Source organism: Gracilinanus agilis, chromosome 4 (assembly GCF_016433145.1).
Source record: "Gracilinanus agilis isolate LMUSP501 chromosome 4, AgileGrace, whole genome shotgun sequence".
In the NCBI taxonomy this organism is placed as follows: domain Eukaryota; kingdom Metazoa; phylum Chordata; class Mammalia; order Didelphimorphia; family Didelphidae; genus Gracilinanus; species Gracilinanus agilis.
In genome coordinates this window covers 472,006,843-472,018,238 of record NC_058133.1, presented here as the reverse complement: position 1 = coordinate 472,018,238, position 11,396 = coordinate 472,006,843, and the positions used below count along the sequence as shown (strand labels likewise).

The 11,396-nt window shown below is 37.6% G+C and overlaps 1 protein-coding gene across 1 annotated transcript; it reads left to right on the top strand.

Moving 5' to 3' along the window:
- The first annotated feature begins 655 nt into the window (after nucleotides 1-655).
- Nucleotides 656-2,845, top strand: LOC123246740 (disintegrin and metalloproteinase domain-containing protein 30-like). Its single transcript, XM_044675537.1, has one exon. The coding sequence runs from the start codon at nucleotides 656-658 to the stop codon at nucleotides 2,843-2,845; it is 2,190 nt and encodes a 729-aa protein (XP_044531472.1).
- Nucleotides 2,846-11,396: the final 8,551 nt, after the last annotated feature.

The following is an 11,396-nucleotide window of genomic DNA, read 5'->3' as shown; positions in this document are numbered from 1 at the left end:
CAGCAAGTTCATTTAGGGTGGGAAATTCCCTCTACGGATGATTAGGGGCTCAGAGTCTTAAAGTTGTCTGGGGGCACTGAAAAGTTAAGCTACTTGCTGAACGTCTCCTATGCGTGAGAGCCCATGTTAGAGGTGGGATTTGAATCTAGGTCTTCTCTACACTCTCCCTCCTGTCAGGGCATTATTAGATGCTGCATTATCACACGCCTTTGTCCCTTACGTAATAAAAGAGAGGACTAGACCTGAATCCCTGTCCCACCTCCAGCTTCCTTCATCTTGTGAAGAGGGATTTTTCTATTTTATTTTATTTTATTTTATTTTATTTATTTATTTATTTATTTATTTATTTATTTCACAACTGCAGCTCCTCAACTGATGATTTAGGGGTCTTCCTTGGTATAGTTTTATTCCAAGATCCATTAATCCATCCCGCCTACGTCCCGCCCTCCGGGTCAGATTTACTCCTACATTCTCTCAAACTCTCCTGCTACTGCCTCGGATTCGTATCTTAAATTCCACAGGCGAAGCTTGGGAGCAACTGCTTCCCCTGCCTCTCCTCCTATTGGCTCCTGTAGCTGTCAGGAGTTTCAGAAGCTCTCTACGACTTCGTTCCCAAGACAGAAGCTCCTTCAGAAGGAGAGAGGGGAGGATGCCCATGGGGACCATGAGTGCTGTGTCCTTCCTGGGAGTCCTCCTCCTCCTCCTCCTGAACTACCTACTGATCCTCTTTCCTGGCCTCTCCTGCCACATTCAGGATTTCACTTTCCTACTAGAGAGGGGTTTCTCCTCCTACGAAGTGATCATCCCCAGGCAACTGGGGACCCGCAGTGGAGACCCCAAGGTGGCCAGCCAGGTATCCTACCTCTTGCAAATGGAGGGGGAGAAGCACGCTGTTCATTTGCAGGTCAAGAAGCTTTTGCTGTCCAGACACCTGCGGCTTTTCTCCTTCACAGAGTGGGGAGCCCGCCTGGAGGACCAACCTCACATCCCGGATGACTGCAGCTATGAAGGTTATGTGGAGGGCTTCCGGGATTCTCAGGTTACCTTAAATACCTGCTTTGGGGGGCTTCGAGGGATACTGGACATGAATGGAAACCATTACCAAGTGGAGCCCCTGAAAAATTCCACCACATTTGAACACTTATTATATCGGCTCAAGGAGGAGGTGACCACGAACTGGACCTGTGGCCTAACTGATGAGGAAGTAGCCCGCCAGTCAGCCCACAGCCAGATCCCAGAAGTTCTTAGCAAGATAGATTTTTCCGAGTCCTATATACACCTGAAGTATGTGGAGTTGATGCTTGTGATGGACCACAAGAGGTATCTGACTAGGTTCTCCAATATGACCCAGGTGATTGTCGACTGCCTCACTTTGTCGGGGATAGCAGACACATACTTTAAGACCCTGAAAATGCACGTTCAGCTAATAGCCATTGAAGTATGGAACGACAAAAATAAAATAGATGAAGATGGGGATAGCTTATTACACGTTTTAAACTTATTTTCTTTCTATAAAAAAAATATTCTTTTTCCTCGAATCCTCATGGACTGGACTCACTTATTCGTGGGCAAGTATTTTGAAGACGCTGGAGGATGGGCTTGGATTTCTGGTGCTTGCAACTCCTATAAGGGATCCTCAGTAAGCAGCCTACCTTGGGAGGTCGATCTTTACTATGCTTTGGCATTTGTTCATGAAATGGCTCACGGTTTTGGCATTCTCCACGATAAAGAGTTCTGTGTTTGTAGCGCAGAAAGGTGCCTCATGGACGTTTTCATGGGAGGGCGGACATTCAGTAACTGTAGCTTTGACAGTTATTTTAATTTTGTCACCCAAAAGGGAAAATGTCTCTATAACATTCCAGACATGGTGTACAAGATAGAAAAGTGTGGCAACAAAGTGGTGGAGCCTGGAGAGGATTGTGATTGTGGCTCCAAAGAAGAATGTAGGAAAGATAGATGTTGTCTGCCAACTTGCAAATTCAAACAAAGGGCCCAATGTAATTCTGGTCTTTGCTGTAAACATTGCCATTTTCAACCATCCGGAAAGGTATGTAGACCTAAGAGGACTGAGTGTGACCTTGATGAGTTCTGCAATGGGACCACCAATCTCTGCCCAAATGACTTCTATAAACAAGATGGTACCCCGTGTGACTATAATAAGACCGGCCTTTGTTACCACAATGGTTGCCATTCTCATCTCCGGCAGTGTAGGAGACTTTTTGGCAATAACGCCCACAATGGCCCACCTGGCTGCTATGTACAAATCAACCGGGGTGACCGCTTTGGCAACTGTGGGTACACAGACATTAAATATAAGCAATGTAAACCTCAAGACATAATGTGTGGAAGAGTGCAGTGTGTCAATATAAGTGACATACCTTCTATGCCTGATCACACTTCAATAGTTCAGACCCTTCTTGGGAATGTTATATGCTGGGGAACAGATTATCATGCATCGATGGCGACAATTAAGCTACCTGATGTGGGAGAGGTAAAAGATGGTACTCCTTGTGGCAAAGGGCTCATCTGTATTAACAAGTCTTGTCAGAGTACCTCACTTCTCAATTATGATTGTGTTCCAGAGAAGTGCAACTCTCAAGGAGTGTGTAATAACAGAAGGAACTGCCATTGTGACTTTGGATGGGCCCCTCCATTCTGCACAGAACCTGGATATGGAGGAAGCATTGACAGTGGCCCTCCCTCAAAATGGATGTGGAAAATGATTTTATTCAGGTCCTTAGAGGCCTTTAATTTTTCTTATCCTATCTCCTTTGTGTTCATATTTTTATTGATTTGGTATAACTATCTAGTAAAAAAAAGGAAATTCTTAGTGAAGGAGACATAAGGGGCATCTACTACCTGTGCCTTCCTTGAACAAGAACAGACAAGATTATCTTGCATGTTTACTTTTCAAAGGTAGATGTTTTCTGTTTATTTTCTTTTATGGGAAAATAAACATTAATTTTAAATGGGAAATAATGGGATTATTTGTTACACTTTCTATTCATGCTCTCTTTGCCCTATAACTTCTTTTAAAGATTAAGGAATCTGGGAGCAGCTAGCTGAGGTCTTGGGTTTGAATCTGTCCTCAGACACTTCCTACTTGTGTGACTCTAGGCAAATTACTTAACTCCCATTGTCTAGCCCTTACCACTCTTCTGCCTGCCTTGGAACCAAATAGAAAGTATGAGTTGGGGGGGGGGGGGAGATTAAGAAATCCCAATTGCCTGACCTTCAGTCTCCCAAATGAATGGAATTGTTAGATAACTCCAGTTATATTTCAGATAAAACTGTCCCATCAGTTTGATGCTTGTTACTTTAGGTTTAGTACTGGCACAAAATAAAACAATAATAAGTCAATGGTGTCTTCATTCACAACCCCAGTTAATGCTGTCAAAATGGGAATTAACTCTAGCCTCCTTAGTTCTTTTATTGTCCTGACTCAAAGCACTACACAATGAGGCACCTCCACTTGTGTCTTTCTAGGTTGACTTACTCACTCTAACCTGAATTTATTCTGACAGGTCTGTTCCCCGGCCCCATGCCCCAGAGTATGGATAGGGCCTGGTTATCTTAGGAGTAACCATAGCATGGAGCAATATGTATCTACTCTTGAAACTAAGCTTCTGAGCCCCCACCAGTGTGTTTTTCATGTATATAAATCAGTCACGATAATATCTTTGACTTTAAACACAACACATTTACTAAATGAGAAGGAAAAAACAAAAAGGACTATAATAAAATCTTTGTTTAATAGAAGGCAAAATAAAAATAATTTAAAACATAATTCGAAACATAAACTTGGGTCATACTATCCTAACAATATGCAGTGTTAGGGTAGGGGAGTTACAGTGAGCATAAATTTACAGAAATTTGGTAGTGAAGCATTTGAGTAGGAAAACCTATATGCCCAGAGAAACTCACACCTCTAGATTGAATGCATGGATATCTCTGGTCTCTTTATGGAACAGTCTGCATGACACATCATAATCCAAACCTCAATTTCCTCATCTATAGAAAGAAATGATCTCTAAAGTCCCTTCTAGTTCTTCAGTTCTCTTATCCCAAAATTTTCTTTGTTATCATCCAGCCAGCCTTTTTTAATTGCCCAGGGTCATCTAATAAGTTGGTAATAAAACCATGAAATAAATATGAATAATAGTGGTCAGATGGGTAAAAAGGAAAACAGAATAAAGCAGGATCATGAACACATAAAGAGGAGAGAAAATCCTAGAAGTGATCAATCATGTCAAAATGTATAGAGAAAACTATCCCCTGTGCCAAAGAGACAGAAATAAATACTGCATTTGAAAATCCCCCAAAGAAGTCATTTTTGAGTTATATTTTCTAGTAATTCTGAACAACAAAATTTTGCAATAAGATAAAGCACAGTTACAGAGCTCCGGTGTGATTTCAATGAATGATTTCAATTCATTAAACAAAACAATGGTCATTTAAAATTGTTTTTGTAAACCACCTTTGGGTCAAGGATAGAGTCGAATTAAAAGTACTGTTTGCAGTTCTAGATCAGGCTACTATCCTAATCTATATGTCAGGAATATAGGGTTCCTGTTTAAACTTTAACTGAGTTTTTTTGCAGAAAATGATTGGTAAGAGGGAAAAATGATATAGTATAGGATTTTGTTTCAGAATTGATAGTTTAAAAATTCTTTTCATACCTTTCTATCTTCTCTTTATGTTTTTTTCTTTCCCTATTAGAATGTAACCTCTCTGAGAGTAAGGACTCCCCCCTCCTTTTGATATCTCTAGCACTTAATACCTTGCCTGGCATAAATAACCCCCTTAATCAATGTTCTGCATACCTACTATATGTACCTCTTTCTCTCTCTGTCTCTCTCTTTTTTTTTGTCTCCTCTCTCCCTCTCTCTCTCCCTCTTTCTCTTTCTCTCTCTTTTTCTCTCTTTCTGTCTCTCTTTTTTCTTCTGTCTTTTTCTCCTCCCCCATCTCTTTCTCTATCTCTCTGTCTCTCTCCCTCCCCTTCAATTTTCTTATCTCATTCATAGTTGGTTAATTTATTCACTCTGTATTTTATGGCATATTCTAATCTATATAACTTATCTGATGTATGTTTATTGTCTGTTTAGAGTAATAGGCTTAGTCATTATCATTATTTGTGATGGTCTTTTGTGTAACTATCATTTGATGGGAAAGAGTTAAGTTTAGGATAACCTTAGGGTGGTACCCTTTACTCTTTAAGGAGATAGCAACCAGGAAAGTAGCTTGAACCTAATAAAAATCATTTCCCTAGAAAAGCAATATTTATGGAAGCAGTTAGATACAATTTTAGTCTGATACTCCCTCTTCAAGGAAAGCAGAGTAGCCAGCCTTATGGCCCCTTCCCTTTATTTCCCTTCAAGTAGGAATCAAAGTCTTCCTTGGGGAGGAGTGAGCAAGATTCCTGAGATATCTATCAAAGACCTCCCCTCCCCATGAACCACATTCAGACAATCCATGTGGATGTTCACACATAACCTACAAAGAAAACATGGGTACACGCTATGTTAAAATTTATTTAGTAATTTAAAGTTTGCAAAGTGCTTTTCATTTATCTTTTGATCCTTACAACAATTCTGTAAGGCAAGTGCTATTTTTATGTCCATATTGCAGCTGAGGAAAATGAGGTTGAGAGAGAGGTTAAATGATTTGCCAAGGGTTGCTTAGCCATTAAGCATCTTGTGGGGGCAGATTTGAACCCAGGTTTTCCTAACTCCAAGCTCAGAACTCTAACATTATACACTTTTGCTTCCCCTGGTCAATAAGTAAAAGTCACTCAACTGTGACACAAATGAGTATCTTAGACAGGTCATTGTAAAATCTTCCCTGCACTCCATATATTCTAGAAGTGAGATCTTTTGTCTTTTGTCTTTCTTTCTAGTAATTACCCTAAAGAACTGCTGTGACAAAATGCTTGGAGTGGTCTTCAGCTCAGAAGTTATTTTTCTCATCCCTTCCTTAACAACTTGACAGTCATATTTAGCTTCTTTTCTCTTGTCTTGTCTCGCTCAGCTTTTCCTTTGCCTTACTTACCTTGGCAACTTTCTTCTTCTCTTAAATTCCTCCTCTTGATCATCTCCTGCTCCTCCTCTTTCCCACTGGGACTTTCTTCTCCTTTGTTCTTCCTTCTCAAAGTCTTTCTTTTTAGTTCATTTCTTCTCTCTCTTCTTTTTCCTTGAATTCTTCTTCAATTTGAATTCTTTTCCTCCTTCACCTCTGCTCAGTCAGGCAAACATTTATTAAATGCCTACAATGCTTCAAGCACTGGGCTAAGTGCTGGGGATACAAAAGTAAAAGACAGTCCCTGCTTTCAGGGAGCTCACAATCTAATGAAAGGAATAGCATGCAAACAACTGTACACGCAAGATATATATTGGATACCTAGAAGATAATAGAGAAAAGACACAAGAATTAAGGGAGATCAGGAAAGACTTTCTATAGAAGTAGGATTTTTTTTTTTAGAAAGTAGGATTTAAGTGGGACACCAAGGAAGCCAGGAGGCAGAGATAAAGAAGAAAGAATATTTTAGCTTTTTTTTTTTTAACTTGAGTCATTTTCCTCATTTCAAGCCCCCTTGAATTTTTTATCCCCCAAAAGCCTTCTATGGCTTTCTTTGCAGTTTTTGAAAACCCATATCTCTTGCATGGTTCCTTTTCCTTCTCTTTCTTCTAGACAAAAGAAGGATCATTTTCTCTTGCGAAAGGGTATGAAGCTGGATTGTCTCTTTGGTCACATCGCAGCACAGACTTCAACCATAGGTTTAATTTTATAATGCTCAAACAGCTGCCAAATTACATTTCTTTTTCTTTTTTTTTTTAACCCCTACTTTCCATCTTAGAATCAATATTTTGTATTGGTTATTGGTTCCAGAAGAGTGTTAAAGACTGGGCAATGGGGGTTAAGTACCTTACCCAGGATCACACAACTAGGAAATTTCTGAGGCCAAATTTGAACTCAGGACCTCCCATCTCTAGACTTGGCTCTCAATTCACTGAGCCATGTAGCTGCCTCCCTACTGCAATATAGCATTTCAAAAACACAGGTCTAACTATATCACTTCCCTGTTCAAGAATCTTTCATGGCTCCCTTTAACCTGTAGAATAAAAATACAAATGTTCAGCTTGGCATTTAAAACTCTGCACATGCTCCCTCCAGTCTGCCTTTCCAGGCTTATTTATTGTATGTTACTTCATTCCTTATACATTTCATTCCATTATCTCATATTGTTCCAAGTTTTATTTGCCTTGATTTGCATTTCTTTTATTATTTTTAAAATAATTATTTTTATTAATGTTTTGAAACAACAGTCATTCTTATATTCTTTATTAGTTTGCAATTATTAAAAATCTTTTGTTAATTATCCCTTAACTGCATAAATTGAGGAATGGTTCTTAATTTGTCTATATTTGCAATACTTTTCTATGTACTTTGGATACACAACCATTATTTTTTTTAAATTTGAAATAATTTATTTAATTAATTAATTTTGAAGATTTTTCCATGGTTCCATGATTCATGTTCTTTTCTCCCTTCTAGTTCCAAGTTTTTAAAAAATCAGTTTGTTCATTGTTTTTTATGATATAGTGGTATTCCAATTTGTTTAGCCAGTCCCCAGTTGATGGATATCCCTTCAGTTTCCAATTTTTTGCCACCACTAAGAGGGCTGCTATAAATATTTTGGTACACATGGATTCTTTTCCTCTTTCCCTGATTTCCTTGGAAAAATAGACCCAGCAACAGTATTACTAGGTCTAAGGACATGCACAGTTTTAACTGTGTAACTCTAAATTGCTCTCTGAAATGGTTGGATCAGTTCACAGTTCCACCAATAGCACATTAGTGTCCCCATTTTCCCATATCCCCTCTAACATTTCTTATTTTTCCCTTTTGTTATTTTAGCCAGTCTGATGGGTATGAAGTGATATCTTAGAGTTGTTTGGGTTTGCATTCTTCTAATCAGTAGTGATTTAGAGCTTTTTTTCATATACCTTTATATGACTGATTTCTTCTTCTGAAAATTGTCCTTTCATATTTTTTGTCCATTTATCAATTGGGGTTTGGCTCTTATTCTTATATATATTTTACATAAGAGGCCTCTATCTGAGAGGCTGTCTATACGCCACCCCCCATTTTTGCTTTCCTTCTAATTTTGGCAGCATTTGTTTTATTTGTACAAAACATTTTCAATTTAATGTACTCAAAATTATTTTACATTTCACAATGCTCTCCATTTCTTGTTGACTTATAAATTCCTCTCCTCTCCATAAATTTTATAGGTAGTAAGTTTCCTGTTCTAATTTACTTATGATTTTTTTGTATAAAAAGTATAATTTACTTTTATGTCTAGATCATGTATCCATTTTGATCTTATCTTAGTGAATGATGTAAGATATTGGTCTATACCTAGTTTCTGCCAAAGTAACTTCCAGTTGTCTCAGCAATTTTTACCAAATAGTGATTTCTTATCCCCAAAACCTGGATCTATGATTTTGTCAAATACAAAATTAATATAATTTTTAGCCCTCTTTGGTATATGTCTGTTCTGTTCCATTCTTTCTAATTTGTAACCAGTATCAGATAGTTTCAATAATTGCTGCTTTACAATGAAATTTAAAATCTAGTACTGTTAGATTGTCTTCCTTTATGTTTTTTAAATTATTTCTTTTGATAATCTTGATCTTTTATTCTTCAAATGAATTTTGCTATTTTTTCTAATTTGAAATAATTTTTTGGTCATTGGGACGGCATTGAATATGTAAATTAGTTTAGGTAGGATTGCCAACTTGATTTTATTGGTCCTGCCTAACCATAATCAATTAACATTTCTCCAATTATCTAGATCTGACTTTATTTGTATAAGAAGTATTTAATAATTATGTTCATATAGTTCCTGGGTTTGCTTGGCAAGTATATTCCCAGGTATTTTATTTCTATATATGGTTATTTTAAATGGAGTATCTCTTTTTATATCTTCTTGCAGAACTTTATCAGTGATATATAAAAATGTTGATGGTTTATGGGGTTTATTTTGTGTCTTGCTACTCTGATAAAATTATTGATAGTTTCAACTAAGGTTTTAGTTGAATTTCTAGGATTTTCTTCTAAAGCCAACATGTCATCTGCAAATAGAGATAGTTTTAATGCCTCTTTGTTCTTTTTTATTCCTTCAATTTCCTTTTCCTCCATAATTGCTATTGCTAGGATTTCTAATACTATTTTTTTTCAGTGAATTGTTTTTATTTTATTTTTTAAACATTTATTAATATTCATTTTTAACATGTTTACATGCTTCATGCCCCTACTTTCCCCTTTACCCCCCTCTTTTCCCCCACCCATGGCCGACGCACATTTCCACTGGTTGTAACATGTGTCCTTGTTCAGGTCCTATTTCCAAATTGTTGTTAGTTGCATTGGTGTGGTCGTTTAGAATCTACATCCCCAATCATGTCAGCCTCAACCCATGCGTTCAAGCAATTGTTTATCTTCTATGTTTCCTCTCCTGCAGTTCTTCCTCTGAATATGGGTAGCGTTCTTTACCATAAATCCTTCAGAGTCTAATACTATTTTAAATAATATTGGTAACAATGGGCATCCTTGTTTCACTTCTGATCTTACTAGAAAGGTTTCTAGCTTCTCTGCTTTACAAATAATGCTTGCTAATATTTTTAGGAAGATGCTTCATATCATTTTTAGAAAAAACTATTTATAATTATGTGTAGATAGTTGTAAAAAGTTTGAAGATTAAAAAATAGGCACATGGGTCAGCTTTTATTAATATTCTCTTGATCACTATTTTGGGAATAATAATAGGATCAGAGACTTTTTTCCAATCCTTTTGTAAGCATCTCTCTGTTTGGTAAGTAAGCCAGATGCTTGCTAATCAGTTTGCCTTCTCTTTTAGTCTCATTTTGGCAATTAATTTACATTGATTATATTTGTGTATAAAATTGTTAGTCAGTGCTTATGTCATTGATGTTATTAATTTCTCATTTTTGATTGCCAATTATTAGTGCAATAACAAGTTAGTATTGCCTGGGGAGTTGGAACCTTCCTCCACTACTCAAGTAAGGAAGATATTTGGTCCTGGGGGAACCTGGTGTGAAGAATGAATCAAACTCTCTTTGTCTATCAATCAGCAACTTTTAAGTTACTCAATCAAAACTTAAATACCCCTACTTAGTACCTTACTTGAAACTAAGAGAGTTCACAAGTCACTTGCTAGAGTGGGTGACAACTCCAGAGGCCACTGCCCTTCCCCTGGGCAGTGCTAGGCAAATTGAAAGGCTGCGATTGGTTACCGTAAAGTGGGAAAGGGACAGGAAGTGACATGGAAAAAGGAGTATAAAAAGTCCAAAACTTCCTGTCCAAGGGACTTCTCCTTTGAACTTCTCCTTTGGAGTTCGTCTTTGGAGACTATGCATCAGTGAGCTGTACTGGAGGAGGAGACTCTTTCCCTAGATCCTGTGTCAGCTTGCTGGGTAAGTAGTTGGCCTTCTTTTCCTGGCTTTTGGAGAGATTGGTTCCGCGAGATTCCTGCCTTGGCTTTGAAGGAGACTGTATTGGTAGAACCCTGGCTGAAGACAACATTGGGATTTCTGGTTGACAATTACTGGGAAAATCCATGTGGAGACAGAGTCTTGGGGAAGCCCTGCTGGGGCTGAGCCTGGCTTCTCAGGAGAAGGCTTGGTAGGCATATTAGAATCCATCTCTTTATCTACATTTTCCTACTTTTACTCTTTCTACCTCTTTGTAAATAAAGCTGTTAAAATTCATTTTGACATAAGCTGTAATCTTTTTAAATCTGTGACCACAATATTACTTTAGAACTTTCATATTAGCATAAAAACTTAAATTTAAATTCTTATACTGGCTTCTAAAGAAAGGGGTCAGTTCACATCTGTCCTCAGATACTTCCTAGCTGCATGACCCTGGGCAAGTCACTTAGCCCTCATTCCCTGGTTCTTACCACTCTTCTGCCATAGAACCAATATACAATATTAATTCTAGGACAGAGGATAAGGGTTTTTTAAAAAAGGGTAAGAAAAGAAAGAGACCAGGAGATCAGGACCTATTGCCATTTTCCTTGTCTCTTTATTTTCCTATAGTCAATTATTATCTTAGGGAAAATCCCTTAAAAACAACTTAGATTTGGGGTCTCAAATATAGAGTTTTCCTAAAAGGGATCAGGATACTCATTGTATAGTATAGATAGGCATATGATAGCTATTGGATTCTACCACAAGAAAAAAATGCATAAAATGTAAATAAGCACATATGGACAAAGCCTTCAGCATGAAACAATAACTTATTAGGCTCCTATTATACTCCCCCAAAAGGCTGAAACTTAACACATTTTTATGAGACTTCTGAATGGCCAGCTT